General features: G+C 36.0%; 1 protein-coding gene across 1 annotated transcript in view; it reads left to right on the top strand.

Moving 5' to 3' along the window:
- CCDC178 (coiled-coil domain containing 178) overlaps positions 1-25,555 on the top strand; it is a 152,690-nt gene that overhangs the window by 20,637 nt on the left and 106,498 nt on the right. Inside the window, exons 8-17 of the mRNA XM_087961675.1 lie at positions 5,111-5,253; positions 6,862-7,015; positions 8,200-8,295; positions 8,392-8,528; positions 10,329-10,512; positions 12,069-12,131; positions 12,574-12,735; positions 16,281-16,394; positions 20,059-20,204; positions 22,918-23,077. Coding sequence (XP_087817801.1) covers positions 5,111-5,253; positions 6,862-7,015; positions 8,200-8,295; positions 8,392-8,528; positions 10,329-10,512; positions 12,069-12,131; positions 12,574-12,735; positions 16,281-16,394; positions 20,059-20,204; positions 22,918-23,077 — 1,359 coding nt within the window. The remainder of the gene's footprint in view (positions 1-5,110; positions 5,254-6,861; positions 7,016-8,199; positions 8,296-8,391; positions 8,529-10,328; positions 10,513-12,068; positions 12,132-12,573; positions 12,736-16,280; positions 16,395-20,058; positions 20,205-22,917; positions 23,078-25,555) is intronic.

Raw genomic sequence — 25,555 nt, 5'->3', positions numbered from 1 at the left:
TCCCTCCCCCTCTCTCATGCACACACACACACACACACACACACACACACACACAGCTGAAATTTATAAACCCTTCTCTACTCGTTGCAGAATACCTTATGCCACCAGACTCGAAATTCTAGACCTAGAAAACCTACAACTACACCGCTTTCGGTCTGATCTAAATATAGTATATAAAATCATACATTGCAATGTCCTACCTGTCAATGAATACTTCAGCTTCAACCATAACAACATAAGAGCAAACAATAGATACAAACTCAAGGTTAATCGCACCAAACTCGATTGCAGGAAATACGACTTCAGCAACAGCGTGGTCAATGTCTGGAATACTCTACCTGACTCTGTGGTTTCTTCCCCGAACCCCCAAAACTTTAACCTTAAGACTGTCTACTATTGATCTCACCCCTTTCCTAAGAGGTCTGTAGGGGGCGTGCATAAGCGCACCAACGTGCCTACCATCCCTGTCCTATTGTTTCTTTTATTTTTTTATTTTTCTTATATGTATCCATGTATTAATAAATATGTGTTTACTTATACCTATTGACAAAAAGAAATAAAATAAATAAAATAAAACATGTAATCTACATAAATATCCATATTTAATATCCACATTTAATGTATGAGAAAAATAAATAGCAAAGATTAAATAGGCAAATAAATAAGAAAAAGTAGAAAATGTCTAAGATTCTGAGCACTCATATCTGTAAGAGGAAAAAAGAAACTGATGTAATAATACCATGAGTGTCTATGAAGAAATTAAAGGGGAACAAATGACAACATAAGCATCTCAATGTCATCACACAAATCTGGCAAATGCTATAAGTGATATAGTAATTGTTGGACAATATTATTGCATGAGTATTGTTTTAGCATTATTGTCATTTGTTACTGGCTATTTGCAAAATGGTTTGAGCAACTATCAATTAAAAGTGTTAAACATTTCTTAATTCTTTAAGTTTGGCGCTATGGTTATATCACATATATTATTTTGGATAGTAGCAATTGGATTATTGATTTGATTTCTGTTGCTATGTGGGACATTTGTTAAGTGAATTTTGCCTCATTTTGCCTCATTTTACAACTTTCTTGGCACAGGGCAGTGAATCACTGCAATTGTTGTGTTAGCAATACAGTTGTTAAGTGAATTGGGCTTCCCCATTGACTTTGCTTGTCACAAGGTGGCAAAAGATGATCACATGACACTGTAATCATCATAAAAATGAACCAGTGCAAAGTGTCTGAATTTTGATCACATGATGATGAGGATGTTTCAATGGTCAAATGAAAAACAGTCATAAGTCACTTTTTTTCAGTGCCGTTGTAACTTTGAATGAATTGTTGTAAGTTGAGGACAATCTGTATTAGCTTATATGATCATAATCTTCATTCTCTGTGGTCAAGGGAAAGATTCTAGCTTCTTTCTGGAAAAATAACTGGGTGACTATATCTGTGTCCACAGTTAAGTGTATGTATGTATGTATGTATGTGTGTGTGTGTGTGTGTGTGTGTATATATATATATATATATATATATATATATATATATATATATATATATATATTCTTAAGTTTTCGGGTACTTACATGTATGGTATTCAGCTTTGTTCGGGTATTTTCCCACATCATTGTAGTTGTGCTTTTAAAATTGTAGCAACGTTTCAGCAGAATCTCATCTGCCATCATCAGGCTTCTGTATTGTGTCCGTCAGACAGATGAGATTCTGCCGAACGTTGCTACATTAAAAGCACAACTTGGCGTGGGAAAATACCCGAACAAAGCTGAATACTATACATACATACATACATACATACATACATACATACATACATACATTCTTAAGTTTTCGCGGGTACTTACATGTATGTTATTCAGCTTTGTTCAGGTATTTTCCCACATCATTGTAGTTGTGCTTTTAAAGTTGTAGTAACATTTCAGCAGAATCTCATCTGCCATCATCAGGCTTCTGTATTGTGTTCGTCTGTGAGTCAGACTTTTACAGTGGTTTCAGTTTTAAATTTGGGGCTAGCCTACTGCTGTGCCAGAATGATTTTTTCTTCATCCTGATTGATTGGGAGTCTTGGTCTGTGTTTATTGGTCTTGGAGTTTGCTGTGTTCTGCTTGATTGGTGTTTCTAATATCTTCTGTCTGTTTTGTGGCTTATTTTGTGTCTTGATTGGCTAGCAACATTGTGTTCCTGTATTGGAGGCTTTTAGTGCAGCTTGGCTCCGAATAAATGGACGGCTATCATTTATTAGGAAGCTAGGTTTCATCTGGGTGCCTGGTTGGGGTGTGTTTGAGCTGGAGGTATCAGGGGGGATCTGTTTGTGCCCAGGTGTTTGCCTGGCTAGTGGTGTGGATATTTTTTTGTTTGTGAGTGCAGGCTTCCAAATGATTGACAGTCTGGTGGAGTCATCTCTTCTATTCATGCTTTCAGGTCTTTTTTCAATCTCTATGGCTTCTCTGATAATTCTGTGGCTGGGGTTCTCTATAGTGGCTAGGGTTTTGGTGCCATTGAAGTTGATGCTATGACCTGTGGCTTTCATGTGTTGGACTAGTGAGGAAGTGTGTTCCAGCTTTTTTGCTGCATTTTTGTGTTCATCCAGGCGGGTACTTATTCTTCTATTGGTCTGTCCAATGTATGTGACCGGGCATGATGCACAGGGGCCTTCGTATATGCCTTGGTTTTCCAGGTCAGTTTTATCTTTGGGGTTTCTAAGGATGGCTGCTATTTTTCTGTCTGTTTTGAAGGCAGTCTTGATGTGATGCCTGTGTAGTATCTTACTGATTTTGTCTGTAGTACCTCTTATGTAGGGCAGGACAGCTGTTCCGTAGGTCTGTTCATCTTCTAGGTCTCCATTATGTCTCAGTGTGTTTTTGTGGATCAAGCCGGTGATTTTGCTTTTGTGGAAGCCATTGGCTGTCAGTACTTTAGTCAGGGTGCATAGTTCAGTCTTTATGTGTGTCTTGTCTGCCAGGCGTTTGGTTCTAGTGATTAGTGTTTTGGCCACAGAGTTTATCTGTGCTGGGTGGTGGTGGGATTGGGTGTTGAGGTAGCAGTTGGTGTGTGTTTTCTTCTGGTATATGGTGTGTCCTAGTGTGCCATCTGTTTTTTTGTAGATTAGTACATCTAGGAATGGTAGTTGTTTGTTTGTTTCCGTTTCCATGGTGAACTTGATTTTGGGGTGTGTGCTGTTTAGGTGTGTTAGGAAATTGTTTAGGTTTTCTTTTCCATGGGGCCAAATCACAAATGTGTCCTCAATGTATCTTAACCATAGTTTGGGTTTGTGGGTGGCATTAGCCAGGGCTCTGGATTCAAATTCTTCCATGAACAGGCTTGCAATGATGGGTGACAGTGGTGATCCCATAGGGGCTCCTTCAATTTGCTTGTATCTTTGCCCTTTGTATATGAAATATGTGTTGGTTAAGCAGTGTTCTGTTAGTTCCATGAGGTGTTTAGCTGGTTGGTATTTATTTTTGATGATTTCAAGAGTTTCTTTTATCGGGACTTGAGTGAATAGTGAAACCACTTCGAAACTTACAAGCAGATCTTCTTGTTCCACGTGTAGATCTTTGATCACTTCCAAGAAGTGGTATGAGTTTTGTACATGTGAAGCTGTTGTTTCAGCATGGGGCTGTAGCTGCTTTGCTAAGTGTTTAGCTAGGTTTTGTAGTGGTGCTCCTCTGGAGCTGACTATGGGTCTGAGAGGTATGCCTTCTTTGTGTATTTTTGGGAGGCCTTATAGTTTGGGGCATCTGGAAGATTTTTCTCTTGGGATGATCGTCTGTTGGATCTCTTTGCTCATGTGGCTGGTTATAATTTTCGTCTTGAAAATTTTTCCAGATATGTGGTTGGGTCCGTGTTCATGGGTTTGTATGTGGAATCTTGGAGTAGGTCTGTCAATTTTGTTTCGTAGTCTTTTCTATTCATTCTATATTCATTTCTATAAATTTCTATAAATTTATATTCATTTCTATAAAATTGACAGTCTGGTGGAATCATCTCTTCTATAATAGCAATAATAGATAATAGAAGAGATGATTCTATAATAGAAGAGATGCCTGATGATGGCAGATGAGATTCTGCTGAAACGTTGCTACAACTTTAAAAGAACAACTACAATGACGTGGGAAAATACCCGAACAAAGCCGAAGGCCATACATGTAAGTACCCGCGAAAACTTAATATATATATATATATATATCTTTATATATCTAATATATATATATATATATCTTTGGTTATTCGGGTTTTCTCCCGCGTAAGATTTGAAGTATCTAGGCAACGTTTTGATGAAGTCTCATTCATCATCTTCAGGCTTGTGTCTTCCGCTCTGTGCTTCTCAGAGTGATGTGAGCTTGCAGCTGCTTCTTCCTTTTAACTGCTAGTGGGGGTGTGACTTGATTGTGTGTGGGCTTGGCTGTGTTCTGATTGGGTGGGGGTGTGTTCTCATTGGTTGGGGGGTTGGCTGTGTTCTGATTGGTTGAGGGGTTGGCTGTGTTCTGATTGGCTGGAGGTATGTTCTGTTCAGGTGAGGGCTTGGTTGTGCTCAGGTTAGTCTTAGTTGCTGGGGGATTTGAGCTGGTGAGCTGTGATACTTCAAATCTTACGCGGGAGAGAACCCGAATAACCAAAGATCCACATACAAATACCCACAGATCATCAGGCTTTTTCAGAACAATACAAATGATGATATTCTGCTGAAACGTTGCTACAACTTTAAAAGCACCACTACTATGACGTGGAAAATACCGAACAAAGCTGAATGCCATACATGTAAGTACCCCGAAAACTTAAGAAAACATATATATATATATATATATATATATATATATATATATATATATATATATATATATGTGTGTGTGTGTGTGTGTGTGTGTGTGTTTGTGTGTGTGTGTGTGTGCGTGTGTGCGCGTGTGTTAGTATGTACAATGTTATGTAGATTTAATTCCCATTAAACTAAGTTGGTTTATTTTAGGGAAATAGATGCAGGAATGACAAATGCAAATTTAAAATACCATCTCATTATGGTCCTTCAGTATTGTTATCATAATCCTTGTGATATTTTTAGTTTTAAATTGTAAATTAATTTCTGTTTCTTTCAAAGGCAAGCGTTCAGTATGCTACTGTTCATCAGAAATATTTGGAAGTGCAAATGTTGCATGAAGAAATAAAAGAAGAATGTGAAGCAAAAAGACTATATATGTTTGAGCAAATAGAAGCTGATGAGACTACATTAAACCAGCTTAGGTAAGTATATTTTAACTTTTTAAGATAATTATTCTTCAGGAAATTTCCATTTATACATAAAAAAACTTGAGTTTCAGTATAACGGATCTTGATTCTTTTTGAAAGTTATGTTGTACTTATATAAAGAATACATATATTATTCTGTTCAATCTTGTCTAATTCTCAGAGATTGCTTGGTCAAGTCCCTGCAATGTTTTTCAGGCAAAAAATTGTTGGTTTGAGAGAATAGGAGAAATAGTAGAACTTTTGCTAAAGGGAGGAGAAGAAGTAATTGGTAAGGATTAATTAAGGTATTAATTTAAGCTAATATGTAATACAGGCAAAGCTTGTAGAATTTTCTTGTAGCCAGAAATGAAGAATGGGTTCTGGAAGATTTAAAAAACAACAACTATCTTGCACTTTGTGCAGGAGGGAGGAAAGGCATAAGGAAGGTGGGCTAGTAGATCTTGTCATGCTGACCTATTGACAGCAGTTGAAGGGAGAGGAAGTAAGTTAGTCCAGTATGTCAAGTTGGTTGCTACTGAGGGGATGAAGAGAAAGAAGGAGAAATACGTACCAGTTTTGTCCTTCCATCCCTTCCTTCATCTGCCACAGTTGATGTTTTTGGCTGTTCCTAGCTTTTCCCCTTCTCTGAAAGATCCATGCATCCACTTTGTTCAATGCATGAACCAATATATTTCAAATATATGTTTCATTTCAGGCATGAACCAGCCAAAGATAACTGTTTTATGTATGGAATGTTTTGGGCATTCCTAGTTACTATATAGAAAAAAAGTGTCTTTTATCAGTGATAGCACTCATAATTTAGGTAATATTTCTAATTACAACAATTCTCTGACTTGGAAGCATAGCTTCTGTGTTTATGAGATATTACAGTTATAGTTTTGCATCTAGCAGTTCTCCTTAATTATTGCAGATTATCAAAATAAGGAATTTACAATCAGAAATTCCTCACCATAGTGAAAATGAAGTTGTGATGAATTTTTGGATTGGATCCTATCTACTAGGAGCAGAATTCTGCTCGTGGAACAGGGCTTTCTTCCTGTCCTTTCTTGCTGCAGTTTTTTTCAGTAGCAAAAAAGTCCCTACCCCTGTATTTTGGAGGCTCCTCTACAAAAGAAAGAAGAGGAATCACTAAGTATTGGTTGCAGGCCATTATATGAAGAGAAGTTAATTTATCTTCCTAGAATATTGGCAGATATTTTAAGATCTAGAAATACTTCTACCTTTCTATGGCACTTTTTAGAATATAAAATAGTTAGTGAGCAGGCTCAGTATTTCTGCTGTACTCCCTGTCTTCTTTTATTAGCTTCCAATATACAGTATAATGCTAAACACTGTTATGCTGCAAAAATATTGTATTGGCTAAATTGACTGACAAGCTAAGATAGTAGAAATCTGTGGGCTGCATATTACATGGAAATAAATGAAATGTACATGAATGCTGGATATCAGAACTTGAGAAAGTACTGTTGCTATATTTACTAATGGTACAAAAGATAACTGCAGTTATAAAGAGATTGATGGTACTGCAAGTATAACAATAAATGTTCACTTGATCTTTAATTCATTTGGAGAAATAGATAATTTATTCTTGCTGCTTTTTAGGGATGAGTTAAAAGAAACTGATGAGTTTTATGCTGACACCAATAACAAGATACATAGATTGAGGGAGGAAATACTGGAAAATGAAAATCACCTTGCAGAACTAATCAAGCAAGAAGCAGATACAAGAACTGACTTAAATTCTTGGCGTGATAAAGTGAGTTTTAAATATTAAGTGCAAAGCATGAAAATTTCAAAAATACAGTAGCACATGAAATACTACCATTATATCTACTAAAAACTTAGGCAACTTGCAATCAACTAATGTGTTACATAGTTCAGTTAAAAATCACATACATTCTATTTTGCACATTCCAACATCAGTATCCAGCAGGTTTTAGCAGCAGGTTTTAGCAACAGATCCCAACAGGTTCCATTAGGATTAAATCAACCTTGTTTTACCTCTCCTCAGGATAGCTACTATTAAGTTGTTATGTATGACTGATAATTAAGGACACAGACTTATTTATGGAATTCTATTTAATGACACTTCCTGGTAAATGTTTACAGGAATATACATTTAGTCCTTATAATTTTGATATCAATATAATTTGTATTGCTATTGGAACTGTTCCTATGAATGGAAAGCTAAAATGGCCTTTCAGTAATGAGAAGCAACACACAATTATTTCCTTTTCTCCTTGCTCTACAGAGCTGAGAGAACTCACCTGAATAATATAAGAAGGAGCTCCATGAGGAAAGAAAGCTGACAAGCTCCGCAGTTCACTTACAAGCACCTTTTCTCACTTTGTCAATGTTCTTCTGTGAAACAAAACAGGGACAATTCAGGTTTCAAGATAGGTGCAAACATATGTTTGTATCAACTGATAAACTTATCTGGTCCAGCATTCTGTTTCCCCAGTGGCAAACCAGATGTGTTTCATGTCATTTGTCCATAAGCACAGTAATACTGGCTCATTCATGTTGCTCAGCAACTGTCTTTCAAAGGCATATCAGACCTTGAAGAACTGAGAAAGGTCCAGAAGCGTTTTTAAAGTAACCAAGAAGCTTGAGCAATTATCTGTGAGAAACTTTATAACTTCAGGAACACTTCAGCTTACAACAAATGTAGATCAAGAGATTTATACACATACAATTTTTGTGATAATGTATAAAATTATGTATCATGTAAAGAAATTATATATGAATAAAGAAAATATCTATAAAAACTGGGGTCATCGAATAAAGCTAAATAGTGAGAGATTCAAAACCGAGGAAAGGAAATTGTTCAAATAATAGAATTCTCTTATTTTTTTTAAAATTATGATAATGCTATCATGAAATACATTTATAATATTGTTTCAAATAAATGTTAATTAAATAATGTATTTTTAATATTAGGAAAGGCGTTTGAAGTTGAAAATTTCAAGACAAGAAAGTGAAAACAAACAATTGCTAGATGAGTTTTTGAAAGAGATGAAAGTTATGGAAGGCTCAGTAAGTTTTAGAATTCATATATTTAAAATGTTTTTCCTTTCAACTTATGCATTATTAAATTGCGTATTTTCATAATTATTTATATGCTATCTGTAGAAATCCAATAAAGAATATGATCTACAAAAACTGAAGGATAAGCTTGCAAATGATCTTCAGCAGTTCACTAGTTTGCAAAATGAAATCCAATATCTTAAAAATGAAAATGCTGAATTTATGTTCAAATTCAGAGACAGGTAAGTGGCACTGTGTTAATGTCCAATAAGCTTACATTCTGAATAACCCCAATTCAACAGTATTTTATTTTTAGTCTTTTTATTCTCACTAAAGACATAACGCATTTGAGTTGTATATAAATTAATTTGGAGAGATTAGATTATTTATGCTGAACTTTATATTTAATTAAATATATATTTAATTTATATGCAGAAAATTACCAGTGAGATAAAGGAAAATACAATGAAGGTACATACACATAAATGTAAAAGGAAGTTGAAGAAAGATAGTATGGATAATATTTATATCTTAATAGAAGAAACATAGAACAAGGTAACAGAAATGGAGCTGTTAGATTTTAGAGAAATATGTTAGGCATAACAAGTGGGATATGATTATCTAATATTAAAATTGGTGCCACTTTGCATATCAAAATGTCAAACTACAAATCATAACAAAGCAACTAATTTGCTAAACCATTATCTAAGAAAAATGTTCCCAAGTTTTGCTTCTATATATGAGGAATTAGTGTAATATTTGAAAAAGAGACAGTTGTAATATCACTTGTTTAATTATCAGGAAATAATTCAGGAAAATACAGGATGTCTATTCTGAATAAATTAGTGTAAACCATTATTAAAGATAAAATTATCAAAACAGAGTTATGCATGAATATGTTTAATGAAATTAGTCAATAGTTTATATGTTTTGCTGAGGCATGGCTTGTTTTAACCATACTTTGTTAAAAATGCTGCAATGGGGGATTAATGCATACTTTTAAGGCATATACAAGGGTTCAGTACTATTGTGCGAGAACAATTCTGGGGGAAATTAGCCACTACAACAATAAACCTCCTTGTTCTTAGGCTAATAATTGTATTACACTTCAGCACAACTGTTCAAATAAAGATAACACCTTGGTGATTTAACTAAACCTATTTTCACTAGCAAAAATGTAAAGCAAGGCTATTTCCTTACCCCACTATCATTCAACTTTAACATTAACAATATTGTTGTGATCTTTGCTAAGCCAGAATTCTATCTTCCTTCTCTTGCCCACTGGCTCATTTTTGTTCTTCTTTATGCTGATGTTGCAGCCTAAGGTTATGTCTTTAACTAAGTAAGCCTCAAAGATGCCTTAAAGTGCTCTCACTTTACTGCTTTAGTGAAAACCATCAAATAAATTATTCTATCTCATACAAAAGTAATGATATTCTATAGGAAACACTTAAATGCCCCAGTTAGATGAATGATCAGCAATAAGAATATCAAATATCTAAAAATCTAAGTGTCTGTTTTCAATGTTCTCTTCCAACCTAAGAAGACATATTAGTGACAATTTAATGTGGTTAAGTCTAACATCTTTATTACTGTGCCATGTAACATTTCTCAGCTATTTATAAAAGCCAAACTCTTGGTGATTCCTGGTAAATTTTTGCTCAAATGGTTTTCTTGACAATAAGACCAAAATGCCTTCTGCTAAGATGTTTTTTCAAATTTCTAGTTTAGCCTATAGTTCTTCCATAATCATGTCCAGCCTGATTAGCATTTGAAGATGAAGGTTCTAACTTTCTCCACAACAAATAATGGTTACATTAATAATGGTAAATACTGTTTTATTCTCTTTTTTGTTTACTCTATAAATATATTAAAAAATAAATTTGTATTATGTGAGTGAACTCCCAATTATGAAAGATGAAGCAAACTGTAGCATTTCTTTATAAAAGCATAACAAAAAAACAACAACGCATAACGCAGCCTTTCTAAACTATTGAAAAAGTGCTAATATTGTAAGCAGTTTTTACATTTGTTTTAAACAGTGCAAGAAGGAAAATGGGATACCAATCAGAAATTCAGGTTTTGCAGAAAAATATTCGTAGGCTGGAAGAACATTTAAAAAAAGTAAATAAAGACCTTTATGCTGCTGAAATGGCTTATGACGACGCCAAAACAAAACTGGAGGATCTGAATGAAGGCATTGTTAAAGAAAAATCACGTTTCAAGGTTGTTTACTACTACTGAATTCATATTATGTTTAATTATAAGATGTTAAATTATTGCATTGAACAAAATAGAATATTACTGCATTAATCGAATTTTGTATTTAAAGAAATTGTTTTTTCTCAAAAAAAGTTTTCAGTAATATTTATTTTATTTCTGTGAAAAACTTCATATCTGATTTTTTTCTAGTTTCAGAAGCTTGCTGGGTCACTTTTTCTAGTATTTTCCACTTTTTATACTTGTCCTTTTTGTCTTTCAATTTATCAATGAATTCTTTATGCAGCCATGTTGGTTTCTTTTGAGAGCTGTTATTTTTCTTCTTCATTGGTATTGTGCTAGACTAGGCTCATATAATCTCACTTTTCAAAATTTCCCAAGCTTCTTGAGTTATTTTCCCCTTGAGGATTCTCATCCATGGAATCCTTCCCAAGCTGTCTCTAACTTTATTGAATTAGCTTTCTTCAAGTCCAAGACTCTTATTAAAGTCCAAGACTCTAAAGAGAAAGACATGATATATATGAAAGAAACTAGAATAATTTTTAATTGGGTCATGATCAAACTGCTATCCCACAATCATTAAGAAATATTAGTAACTAAATAAAGAGCCAGTTTAGTGTAGTGATTAAGGTGCTGGTCTAGAATCCAGGAGACAGTTCTAATCCTGCCTTAAGCATGAAAACCAGCTGTGTGACTTTGGGCCAGTCACTTTCTCTCAGTCCTACCAGCCTCACAGGGTTGTTATTGTGAGAAAAAACAGGAGAAGGGAAGAATACTAGGTATGTTGAGTTTCGAATAAAATAATAAAGATAGGATAAAATAAATAAATAAGAAGGGGAATGCTTTTTACTATAGTGATTTCTTCTCTTTGCAACACTATACTAGTCTGATACTGTTCCAAATAATATGTCAATTTCCTTGTTCTCCAGGACAAATTTTAAAATGTTTGGGTAATTACAAAAGAAATAAGCAATGTTTGATTGCCTGCTTCTTAAGGCTAAGACAGAATGACTGGCCCCGAGTCACCTGGTTTCCAGGCCAGCACCTTAACCATTACACCAAACTGACTGTCTCTGACAAATTATTCTAATTATTTTCATAGAAGAGTTCAATCAGTGGAAGATAAGCTATAGAAGTTCTAGCACTTGCATTATTGAGACACTCTGTAATATCACTTACCCTTCCACCAGTAAACATTGGACATTTCGGTTTCTTTTTGAGTTGCATTTTCTTCCTGGAGCTACTCATATTGGTGGTGGGTGGGGGAGGGAGAAACAGAAACAAAAGGATCAGTTAGAATGCTTCATTAAAGCAATCCTGTAATATGGAATTAATAGTTAAAACTATGTAGAAATAGTGACCCAAAAGTTAAGAATGCTACAGCCAGCCTTTAAAGAGCATATGTTAATGGAATACTTAAATTGGTCAGTTACAAAAGCAATCCAATCCATCTGATTATAATACATATATAATAATCTGATTGCAGATCATTTATTTTGTGGTAGTTTCTGTACTTTTTTTGTCTACTCCTATTGATTGCAATTGTTCTATTTATGTTATAGAATTTGGAAGAGAATATTAAAAAACAAATTAGAGATGAAATAAGTGCTTGGAAGCTGACTCAGGTAAGGAAAATAACTTTTAAAATATTCATTCAGAATTTATTTATTTTTTAAAATTATATTCACACAACCTCTTCTGTATAATTTATAGCATGATGTATGGGAAGATAACTTGAATGCTAAGCTATACATAGATAGCATTAAAATCATTTTACTATACTAAGGGTACTTCAAGAAAGAACTTACACAAAGCTGTTTCTTGGGTGTCTACTTTTCTTGCCTCGCAGTGGGGGCAACCATCAGCCCTAGATGACCATATGATCTAATTGTATCTTTCTTTGTTAATCCTTTTTTAATTAATGCAATATTAGTACATCTCTTTTTTCACTCTATCCCCTGCAGTCAATTTAAAATTTTATTAGATTGAGCCCTAGTGTAAAAATACGTCTCCCTTTAGTTTAAGTACTTCAGTAAATGTTTTATAATTTTTTTATTTTATAAACAGAAAAGAATTAAAGCACTACAAGCAGAGTTAGAAAGAAAGAAAAAGGAGCATAGCAAATTAGAGGAAAAGATGAAGAGTAAATTAAAAAAATATGAGCTGCATTCAGCTGAACAAATAGAAATACTGGAAAAAAATAAAGATGTGCTCAAAGAACTTCTTGAGGTAACTAAATAAGAACAAGACAAAATGTTGCTCCATTATACTTCCCTTGTTAAGTGCTTTTGCATTTCTTTCACAGAATATAGTGTAACACAAATTGGCATTTGGAATAAATCAACATGTCAATATGAAATTAAATGTAAAATAACTTCTCTATGGTTATAATGGCTTCAGTGATATGAAAAAAAAGAGACTGAAATAATTATATTTTCAAAATGGCACATTAATGGCAGTGAGTAATGCTATCAGCTCTTCTCCAAGGGACAAAACCAGTGGTGGGATTCAATTTTTTTTACTATTGGTTCTGTGGGCGTGGCTTATTTGGTGAGTGTGGCTTGGTGTCATGTGACTAGGTGTGCATGCTTGGTGGTCATGTGATTGGGTGGGCATGGCCAACTCAATATCACTCAAGTAAAGGGGTGCCTCGCCTGGCCCTCACCTCCCAGCCATTCCTTTTCACACCCAGCCTCAACATATCTATAGTTCTGTAAAAATGTTGTTCACCATTTTTTGACTTTATTGTCTACATACTATAGATGTACTTTCATGGACCACTGAAAGGAAATGGCTCACATGCTTTGCCCAAGGGTGTGATAGGCAACAGGCTTTTAAGGGGCTGCCACAAAGAAGGTGGGGGGGCAATATATTTTTCCAAAGAAGCAGAATGCAAACAAGAAGCAATGGATGGAAACTGAACAAAGAGAGAAGCAATCTAAAACTAGGGAGAAACTTCCTGACAGTGAGAACAATTAACCAGTGGACCTGCTTGTTTCCAGAAGTCCTGGGTGCTCAATCAATGGAAGTTTTTCAGAAAAGACCAGACAGCCATTTCTCTGAAATGGTATAGGTCCCTCAAGGTCCCTCTAGGTGTTATTCTGTTATGCTGATACTTTCTCAGGACCTCTACTCAAATTTATTTCATAATTTCACATATAAAATAACCATTTGTGTAATAAAACCTGCATATTGTTCAAAACAGTAATTATTATGGCTGATGTTTGACAGCAAGCCTAAAAGTCAAAGATAACAAGAGTGCTTCTTTCTCTGTATGTATACAAAATGGCATATTTATGCTCTGGACTAGACATTGAATGCATGTAAATCCCTGAAAAATATATGGTAGCCCTGGGCAAAAGAAAAGCAGTAAAATCACTCTAGATGTAGGAACAGTGTAAAATATTAACACATGATAAATAATGAAACAATTAAAAATAATAGCACAGAGTTTTCTCTCTCTTTCTTTCCCTTCCTATTTCTTTTTCTTTCTCTCTTTCTTCCTCTTTCTTTCTTTTTTGTTTTTCTTTCTTTCGTATGTCTCTCTCTCTCAGACACACACCCCACTCTCTTCCTATTTCTTTCATTTCTTTCTCTCTCTTTCTTTCTCTCTCTTTCTTTCTCTCCCTTCCTCTTTCCTTCTCTTTCTCTTTCTCTCTCTCTCTCTTACACACACACACACACACACACACACACAAACACACACCTGGTCTGGGATGAAGTAAATGATCCCGCGAGCTCCAGTCAGCAGCAAATGGCGGGAAAAGGAAGAAAGTGGGTGGCACACCCTCCCAAAGACTTCCAGTGGCCACTTGCTTTATTTCTGAGGGGAGGTTATGGTGGGGCCATGGAGTACCCCTCCACTCCAGCCCTCCCAAAATACCTCCATGGACGGCAGCAGTGGCAGGACCATCCTCCCTCTCTCCCAAAGACCTCTGGCAGCCGCTTGTATTATTTATGAGAGGAGGTGGGGGGACTGTGGAGCACCCCCACACACACTCCAGTCCTCCCAAAGCACCTCTGCGGATGGCAGCAATGGCAGCAGCACCTGCCTGCCCTCCCAAAGACCTCCAGCAGACGTTTGCATTATTTCTGAGAGGAGGGGGTGGCAGGGCCGTGGAGCACCCCACCCACTCCAGCCGTCTCAAAGCACCTCCGCAGATGGCATCAACAGCAGGAGCATCCGCCCTCCCTCCCAAAGACCGTCCGGTGGCTGTTTGCATTATTTTTGAGGGGAGGTGGTGGTGGGGCTGTGGAGCACCCCCCCTCCACTCCAGTCCTCCCAAAGCACCTCTGCGGATGGCGCAAGTGGCAGCAGCATCCACCCTCCCTCTCAAAGACCTCTGGCAGCTGCTTGTTTTCTTGCAGGTGCGGCATCAGGAGGTCAGGGCAGGGTGGGTGGATGTCCCAGCCAGGGCTGCACATGCAATGTGCAATTTTCAGCAACCACGGCTGGGACACCCACCCACCCTCGCTGCACCATGGCCGCCACATGGTAGGAAAAGCTGAGAAAGCACCACATGAGATGGAGCCACGCCGGCTTAGCCAGCCAGCCGAGCCCAGGGATGGGAGGGCCTGGAAAAGTCCAGGGATGGTAGAGAAAGGCCAGAAATGTCTGGGGACAGTATGGAAGGCCTACAAAAGTTCGGGGATGGTGGGGGAGGACTAGCGTGACTCGCAGGCTTACCTGTGAGCAGGATGCAGGAAGATCAGGACTGCTCAGTTGGGGCTCAGGCACCATATGGGAAGGCAAGACCCAGGAGGGGAGGAGTGACTGGGTGGGGTGAGTGGCAGGCAGGTGGTCAGGGTGGTCGGGGTGAACGATCATCAGGCGGGCGGGGCAAGTGAGTGAGCAGGGCAAGCGAGTGAGCAGAAACCGGGCGACCGGGTCGGGGGCATGGCCAGCCAGATGTTGCTACCAGTTCGGCGACCCACGCCAAATTCTTGCTACCAATTCGCCTGAACCGGTGCGAACCAGCTGAATACCACCACTGGACAAAACTCAGTAGAATCAATGTAATAAAGACCAAAAGGCTTATTGGTAATGTGGGAGGAATTGTACATGTTTTTTACTTGTAAATATGTTTTAGTGAAAACCAGTATTACATAAGTATCCTCATACTAAGAGTAAAACTTTTTATATTTGGTTACTTAATTGTTAATTTAAAATGTCCATCACTAAGGTCAGTGCCATCTTCTATATTCCATAGCTTCTGGATTTTATTGGGGTCTAGGAATCTGAGCTGCTAAATTATTAGCTCAGCTTACTCCAGAGGAAACACTGCAGTTTTGCAGCTACTATCTCCAAGAGGTGGAGTGAATGACATTCTACTGGTGGGAACTTTTCACTGATCCATCTGCTCAGCTCTAGTGATTTTCCCCATCTTTCCTGTAGCCATGATAACTTGCCAGGCTCCTCTATCTTCCTCAGGCATTCTGAGGGATGGCTTTATCATTTTCTTTACACTCTGGCAAGTTTTGTCCTCCCCTCTCACACACATACATTGAAATGATAAGAGAAGATGAAAGTTACCAGTTGCCAGTTAGTTCACGGCTTGTTTCTGTATCTTTCTTTTTACCATCTGGAGGGAGCAATTGACTGACTCTATGGATGAATAAAGTTCAGTAGTGGGAACATTGGATAGAACTGTTGCTAAGGATTTGAGAGAGCTGGCCAATGACCTGACCGGTGATAAAGTTTAGTAACAAATGTATCAAACTTCATTTTGATTAGATTCTATTACTCTTTTTTGGTCTGCATTATTATTTTTCAGAAAATAGCTGAATTAAATCAGAAGATCAAAGAACTTGACGACAAGGAGGGAAATGTGAAAAACGAATTAGAAAATAAGAAGAAAAATGTTAAGGACCTATTAGATGATAAAAAGGTGAACATGTTAATATTAGCATTAATAAGTTTTGTTTATTTTCAAATGCTAAACATGCTTGTCCTCACTTATCTTGAATATATCTAAACCTTTCTGTATGGAGTATAGTATTCCTATCCCTTTCTTAAATGAACCTAATCATATCCTAAATCTTGAGATAGAATAACATACAAATTCATGTTGGGTTACGTTCTATTTCTTTATTATGAATGTAGTAGATTCATAATATTGGGGGGCTTTGAAGAAAGGAAGGTAAAAATCAGTATGAGGAAGAAAAAGTATTCAACTCTGATAGAAATAGCCTGCTGATTATACCTTTGTACAGCAGATGGCATCTTTTTGTAAATTATAGTAGATCTTTAATACTGTAGTTGTCTATATTAGCAAACGAGATATTCTGGCTATTATTATGAATACTGTGTTTATATAAATGTATTTATAATTGCAGTTCTTTGTATAAAATGTCTTATGTGTATTATTGTTGTGTTGCATTGGTTTTTATTGTGCATATTTGTGAGTGATTGAGAAATTAATGTGGCTAACCAGGAGAGTTCACATCTATAATTTAATCAAAACAGTGCTTTTAATCTTACTCTAGAGTCCCTATTTCTTTTTTAAATAATAATAACAGCAGCACTGACAAAAGTCCCTTGCACTCATGGGTAATTGGGCAAAATGGAGAGTTACTGTATCACCTAATCCTAAAGTACAGTATAATGACAAATAAATAACTATAAAAGTAGTCAGGGAAATTGTACATCTGAACACCCTTCAACTTATCACCTTTACCTGATAAGAGAAATTAGGCAAAATAAAGAAATGGAATAACAAGTACTAAGCAATATAAATTAAATCAGGAGATAAGAGAAAAGGAAATCTAATTAAACATAGTTTATGTCAGTACTGTTCACAATGCATATCCATATCTTTCTATCCTTGCAAACTATCCTTGCTTCTACCATGTCTATGGATCAGTTGGAACAAATCAACCAGCTGCTTTGTTTCATATGGTGCCAAGATGATACAGTATCTTGCATTTCCTTTACAGGAAATTGTTCAAATAGAGCACCAACCCCCCCCCCCCCCAGCTCTCTTGTATTAACCATGTTAACTGAGAAAATACTTCCAGAACAACAATGAGAAAAATCAGATCTTAAGACAATAGTTGTTTGTTTATTTGTTTGTTTGTTTGCTTACTTACTGTGTTTCTCATATAATAAGGCCGGGTCTTATTTTTTTTTGAGCCCTGAAAAAATGGCTAGGCTGTCTTTTTGGGGGTGACTTAATTTCCCCCCCCCCTTGCATCTTCGGGCAGGTGGGCGGCGACGGCTGGGATGTTGACCTCGGCGTTGGTGGGGCACTTTGTATCAGGGTCAACGCAGGCAGCACCATATATCCGGGTGTGTAACAAAAGTACTTCCTAACAGCAAGCCCCCCCCGCCATTTGCCCCCCATTTCGCATGTTTTAATATAGGCCTTAATTTGGGGGGAGGGGCTTAATTTCTTTTCATGCCTCTAAAACATGCTGGGACTTCCTATTGGGGGAGGCTGTATTGTTGGAGAAACAGGGTACTAAATTTATTTATCACCCATCCCATTGTTAAGCAATGGGTGGTGTATAAAAGCACACGTCATAAAAGCAAAAATGCAAAACATTAAATCATTAAATATTAAAATTAACAGAAATTAGGTACAACGGGATGGGGATGGGGACGGGATCTTTTTCTTAACCCATTAACCATCTTCAGTATGGAATGTCTCCATCAAGGTCCAAAGCCAATCAACAGAACCAGGTTTTGAGGCTCTTTAGGAAGGTGAAGAGGAGGGGGATAGATCTCACCCCAATGGGCATGATATTCCAGAGAACAGGAGCCATGCAAAAAAAAAACTTGTCCTGGACACTCCCAATTGGAATTCCTTGGCTGGCAATGTCTATAGCATGCCCCTTTTGCTGGAATGAGTTGGGCAAGCCAGTCCCATTGAGGTGAGATAATTCCTCAGGTATCCTGGGCCCATGCCAAAAAGTGCTTTAAAACTGATAACCAGCACCTTGAATTGGACTTGGAAGTAAACTGATAATCAGTGCAGCTTGTACAACAATGGTGTTACAAGTCCACATGATTGCATTCTGTGCTATCTGTAGCTTCCAAATATTCTTTAAGGGTAGCCTATCTAGGCATGAGTGACTGAGTGCAAGAACTCATGATCCAGGAAAGGACACAACTGATGTACAACACAAACTTGTGCATAGACTCTCCTAGAAATATCAATATCAATAATAATTACATTAATTTTGTAAAAAAAAGAGAGAGAATCCATCATTAGGAAACACCATAACCCTCCTAATTCTATATCAAGTAAATACTTTAAAATAATTCCACTGAATGTTGAATCATATTCAGATGTAGAACCTGGAATGCATTTCTGGTAAAAGTCATGTAATTTATTGTTTTGTAAGACTTCATTTACTGCATGTATTTCTGTGTTTGATACCTTTTTTAGGTTTCTTTTAGCTCCCTGTTCATATTACTAAATTAATTGCTATTTATTATATTTTCATCCTGCCTTTATTACTTTATTTTAGTGACTTAAGGCAGTGAAGTTACCTAATAGTCCTCCCTCTTCCTATTTTCTCCACAACAATAACCCTATAAGTTGAATTGAAAGAGAGTAACTGGCCCAAAGTCACTTAGTCAGTGACTATTGCTATGTATTTGCATTAATTTTATCTAAAATGTTTTATCATTTGTTCTAATCTCTATACCCTACTTGGCTCTTTTGGGTGCCTTGGCAAAGTGTGAGTTGGGTAGGAATTAATACTGTTCATGGGGAGAGGTGATACCTTCTAACTTGAAAGAGAGAATGGTATGTATTCCCTCCTGAAGACACCATTTCTCATTTAAGCATATTAGACAACTAAGCAGTCTCCAGGTTATGTTTTCTGGGAGGATTCTAAAGAAGATGTTAGGGCTTCAGGCTACAAAGAATTCTATAAGAAATGAATTATCTGGATCCATTTCAGCCAATAATCAAACCTGGGCATAGAACTGAAACAACATGGTAGATAACCATTGTCTGGAACTTGATGGAGGGAGGTTGACTGCTCAATTAGACTTCTTGGTGATATTACTATTGACTGTGTTATTCTTCTGAACCACCTTTGAGGGGTTTGGAATTTTAGGCATCATTTCCAGTCATTGATAATGGGGGATTAGTGAATAAGCCTTCAATATGGAATGTCTATGAAGGTGATTCAGAAAGTACAACCTCTGATTCAGTGGTTAGACTAATGACGAGGGTAACCAACCAACCCCAGTTCAAACTATATGATTTGACCTCCATGTAGCTTCAGAATCATCTCATCCAAGTAGATGGGGTCCACCTGTGCATTCTTCCTGACAGTGAAAATCATTTCTTATATACTCAAACAATAATAAAAAGCACAGGAAAGACATTGAGCAATGTACAAAAATGAAATTATCTTATTTGTAAAACATATTTCAAAACAATGACTGATTTAAGCAAGTGTACCTTTACTGAAATTATGTTACCTAACTTGCATTACATTTTCAACTGCAGTTATGAAAATAGTTCTGTTTTGGGATAAGTAATTTAATGCATCATTGCATGTAATTGTGCTTTTAAACCATTTTTTTATTTTCAGGAGAAATATTTAGGCATTTCAAGCCAATTTACTAAAGTCAATGAGGAAACTGCACATTTTCAAAAAGAAATTGCAAAATTAAATGCTTTAAGGAAAGGACATGAAAACCAGGTAGACAATATAGAAAAATGTGTAGTCATGTTGAGGTAAGAATCACATTTCAATAAATAATGCATAGTGTTAAGTTGGGAGCAATGGAATGGGAGCTTTTAAAATTTTCTCACTCTTTGAGCCACCTGCCACAGTCTCTTACATGGGTTCCCCAGCCCTCCAGAGGACATTCTGAGAGGAGCACAGTTTGACATAGAGGGCAAAGAAAACTGGAAAGCTGTATTGTTGCAGTTTAAATGCATGCAAAAATATATGTATGAGAATGTTTTTCCCACGAAGACAAAAATAAGAGATAGGGTTCCTGACAAAAAGGACATGGGGAAAAAACAATACTAAACATGACACAAATTATACCTCAGAACAGATATAAATCAGATAACAGTTTAAAACTTTTAGAAAATTCCAGTGATCACAAAGAAAGACAATAAATAGTCTTGTTGCATCTTTAGCACAAACCAATTTATTTTGCTATAAAATTTTGTGAAACAAAAGATGCATGCACACACATGCACACAGACATATGACTTACACACAATATTATATACACACACACACAATGCATACATACACCATTTAATAAAATTTATTAAACATAAGGAAAACAACACAATGAAGTATTACTGTGATTCACATTACTCTGTCCTCTCCGACATTTAACTAATGCATGATTAATATCACTTATACCTTTATCATATTATATATGAAACCACAGGATGTCTCAAGATATGAAGTATGTGATGAAATAATTTCAGCTTGTATAAACTTCTTTGTGAAGAGTTGTAAGTCACAGACATCTATGAAAAGCCAAGATTTTCTTAGAATGATAACGTGCTTTGTGATATCACAGTCTCAGTTCCACCCATTAGATACTTATGCATGACCCAAGTACACAAGGGATGAAGTTTGTGTTGTGACAATCTGACTCATGTTTTGTAATTTGCCCTGGGTACTGATGGTAAATAAACTGTTTTCAAGAACTATAATCATGGAATATTGTATAGGGCAAAAATGGATCTTTCTTCTATTCCAAAGAAGTTAGAACCCTTTTTAAAACATTCCTGTATAACTAAATTATGCTTTTAATAGTCCTTATGCAGGCATCTAGATACACCAACAAACGAACAGATACTATATGTAAGCATAATTGGATGAACAAGATTAGAATCAAATAGATTACATAATAAAGCAAAAACAAAAGATGAAGGCAATCCAGTTAACCAAGACATTTTCAGATGCAAATTGACAAACAGACTGTGAATTGCTAATTTTAAATATATGAATTAGAAAATTAAAGAAAGTAGGTGTGCCAGCACATTTTAACCTGGAGGTCTTATAGACAGAATATAAAATCACTGTAAGATACATGTTTAATATGCTTATATTATACAAATATGAATTAGAGGATCAAGAAAGAGTAATAATACCATGGAACCAAATATAGCCAACAATTATGAGGAAGAACTGATAATTTTTCAGAAAAAAACTGAAAGAAATGTACTGATCTCAATCACAAATGTAAACAGGAAAAAAGCAAGAATAAGATGAGATACATTGTTTTAAGATCAGGGAAATCACAGGAAATTTTATAACTAAATTAGGAATATTCAAGAGTAATAATCTGATGGAGATAAAAAAAAAAGATAGGAAGAAGCTATTGTAAATTTAATAGTGGGATTAGAGAATGACACATTTTAGAAGGAGAATATATTTAGAAGCTGTCTCCATTAGTAAGTGAAACAGATTAGCTGATGAATAGAAAAGCACTAAGCACAAAGGAAATGCCCACTAAAATTTTTAAAGACTCAGAAAAGGGGAAGTTAAAGTATTAACACCTCTCCTTCAACAAATATGGAACAGGCTCCATGGCATACAGATTGGATACGATTGGTGCATATACTGTACTTGTACCAAAAAGGGGATACAAGTAAATGTATGGATTACCAAATCATTGCAATTATTCTTCATGTAAGCAAAATTCTGCTTAAAAATCTTATATGGACTACAGAGCCATTCATGCAGAGAGAGGATGGCAAATGAATTAACAAGTTTCAGAAACAAATAAAGGATTAAAAATAATCAGCTAATACATGATCAACAAGCAGGAACTTAGTTATTTTGGGATTCTAAGTCTGCTTGGCAAGATTGAGGAAACTACATATAACCACAGATATGGATGGATGGGATCAAGAGCATTAACAAAATGTCCTTAGAAAAGCTAGTTACACAATAGGGACAGCTCAAGATGGAAAACATTTGTTTGTGTAGTGTAGTCACCAGTATCTGAACCTATTTGCTACTAACTAGAAATTTTAACTACTGACAAGAATGTGTCCATTTTATTACATTTCACAACTTTGTACTGCAGCTAAGCTGTGTGTTTGTTTTGTTAAAGATTATGGCTTCAATCTCTTAACTTTCACTTAAAATGTCTTAAGTGCTGCAAGTTGAGGTACATATGTGACTTAGTTTAAATCAGGTTCATGTGTTTTACATTATTATATAAATTTGTATTCTATATCTATAAAATATCTTTGTGTGTGCATGTGCGTGTATGTGTGTGTGTACATTTAGGTTTAACTGAGAGAGCTACTGAAAAGAAATGGTCCAATAAACTATACATGCACATTGCCCTTATACATTTATAAAGCATCTCACTAGAGTGCAATCACTGTTTCCGCATGAGCAATTTGCCTAATAGTTCTGAGTAATTTTTCATACAAGTAATGATATATTTTCTTTCCCTTAAAGAGAAAAATATGCCAAAATAAAGTCCAAGGAGGAAAATACTCAGAGATTAGTTGATTTTCTCTATGCCCGGCTGGATGCTGTTAAAAAAAAAATAAAGACAGACAACAGAATATTTGATGAGCAACTGTGGAAGAGACAAAATGATTTGAAAATTAAGAAGGTTTGTGCTATTTACATTATTATTATGTTTCATTTTTCTTGATAAAATGAATATGAACTATAGTTAAATTGATTTCCTTTTCCGAGAAAAGTATATCAAACAATACATGGGCATTCTGATGAATCATCTTGAAAAAAAGAACATTAACCAAAAGACACCATGTCCTTCCAATATGGACACTTTATTTATTTGTTTGTTTGTTTGCTTGTATGAGAAAACAAGTATGAACATAGAATATAAACATATAAGTATAAACAGATATAAGTACATACAGAATAAATGAGTACGAATAAATGGATAAATGGGAACAGTAGGACAGGGAAGGTAGGCACGCTGGTGCGCTTATGCACACCCCGTTACAGACCTCTTAGGAATGGAGTGAGGTTCCTTATTTGTTTCTTATTAATATCCATTCCTTATTTGTTTCTTATAAATAGTTTCCCATGAAAGTTCCATGTTCATGTAACATGTTTCTAACTAATAGTATATGGGAATGACCATGGGAGATAAGGCAAAGAAATGCAACCAAGGGAACTGTTGGAGAAAAGGCAGCTGAGCTCGTTAACAAGAATGTGGGTGGGGCAAGGGGCTCAGAAGAGACCCTCTCTATTTTCTTGGGCTGTAAATGTGGAGGAGGGAGAACTTGCAAGTTTCTGTTAATATAGCTTTACAATAATGTAAAACTAGCTCATCTGGTTGTGTTTCTTGTCTGGTCCACCTTATAAGCTGATACTAACAGAATTGAAAAACTGGCGGACCATTAGATTTCATATGTAAAGCTCCAAGTATAAGATAAGTGACACATAGGAGTTCCCATACGATGAGTTCTGTAGCTGTATAATGCTGATACACATCCATACAAAAGTACCAGTGCATAAGCGCGCATAAGCGCACCAATCGTGCCTACCGTCCCTGTCCTATTGTTTCTTTTTATTTTTCTTATATGTATCCATCTCATGTATTCATAACTATGTTTATACTTATACCTGTTACCTTGTAAGTGATTGACAAATCAAATCAAATCAAATCAAATAAATAAATAAATAAAAGTTGATCATAGATTGAATACATGTGCAATCCCCAGCATAGGACTGGAACTATAAGTATTTTTTGTTTCATCCAGATTGCTTAGTGGAGTTGATGAAGATGCTGTTGGTTGATCTAAGCTTCCCCAAGTCATCAACATGCAGCCAGAGAGCCATTCCATGATCTTAAAATATGTATTTCATTTTCCTGTTCCAGAGAATAAGAAATATAGTCTTTTAAAGAAAGTCCTGGTTGTTTTCCTTTGCATTTTTTTCTCCTGAGAATATGTTTGGCATCTAAAATGCCAAACCTTAAGCTTTTTCAGAAAATGATTGACAAATTTATCTAAGCCTTTACAGAACCATGGTATGCATTGGATGAATTTTGTCCTGTCACTTTTTCTCTTACTAATCTACTTCACAAACAAGGTTGTACTATGGTAGTGAGAATGCATTGTGGGATACTGAGGCAAATCTGTATCTTACACACTTGCATTATGCCATTGAATGGAGTTTGCATTGCATTGCGACTTTTGTCATTTACCCCTCTTGCCTGCCCTTGCCCATGTTTACAAAGTTGTTGGGGCAAGAATAAAAGTGAAATGTGATCCAAGATCTTTACAGAGATAAAATTGGAGATAACTGAAATCAACACATTAAAGATAAAAAATATTCTCCAGAACTTTTTAGAAGACTGTAGTGGAAACAGAATAGTTACCTTCCATTCTGTTAATAGTAGCCTCCATTATATTTTAGATATTTCTACAAATAAAATATGACTTTTATTTTCCAATAGATTACTCCTTTGTATTTTAGTTGTAGCATACTAAAACTACTATACTTTAGTAGCATAGAGTGCATTTGGTCAGTGGTGATTGTCTCATTGGTTGTAAACTTTCTTGTGCAAGGATTCTCTATTTGGTGGCCTAGAAAATTGAAGTACACTCTAAAGAGGCCTGCTCTTGAAAATGCAGAAGCCACGGTTAGTGCAAAATGTGGACCTAGGACCACTTATTGGAATATCTTTTAGAAGCTTCACAATATTTAAGGCAAGGCTCCTTGAATTCTTTAGCTCATAAACATCTTCATGAAGTTTCAGATTGTTCATTGACCCCTAAATGTTTGTTACATGGAAATAATTTAATAAATATTATTTTAAGTAATAGTACTGTGAATAATAATAATAATAATAGTAATAGTAATAATACAGTGGAACCTTGGGTCACGACCATAATCCGTTCCAGGACTACAGTTGCAACCCGATTTTGTCATGACCGGAAGCACAACTGACTGTGCATACACAGATAAAAATTTGCATGGATTGTGCATGTGCAGAAGGCGAAATTGGCACAGAAAGAGAATCTGCTGCAGCCGGGTTTGTTCGCCACCCAATTTTTGAATCGTGACCTGAGGCTGCGGAATTTTTGGTCAGAACCCAATTTGGTCGTGAACA

This window comes from Notechis scutatus, chromosome 3, assembly GCF_049901735.1.
Source record: "Notechis scutatus isolate UNSWTSFEM ecotype Mainland chromosome 3, rNotScu1.2, whole genome shotgun sequence".
Taxonomy (NCBI): domain Eukaryota; kingdom Metazoa; phylum Chordata; class Lepidosauria; order Squamata; family Elapidae; genus Notechis; species Notechis scutatus.
The sequence above is the reverse complement of the archived record's forward strand: the minus strand, read 5'-3'. Positions and strand labels throughout refer to the sequence as shown.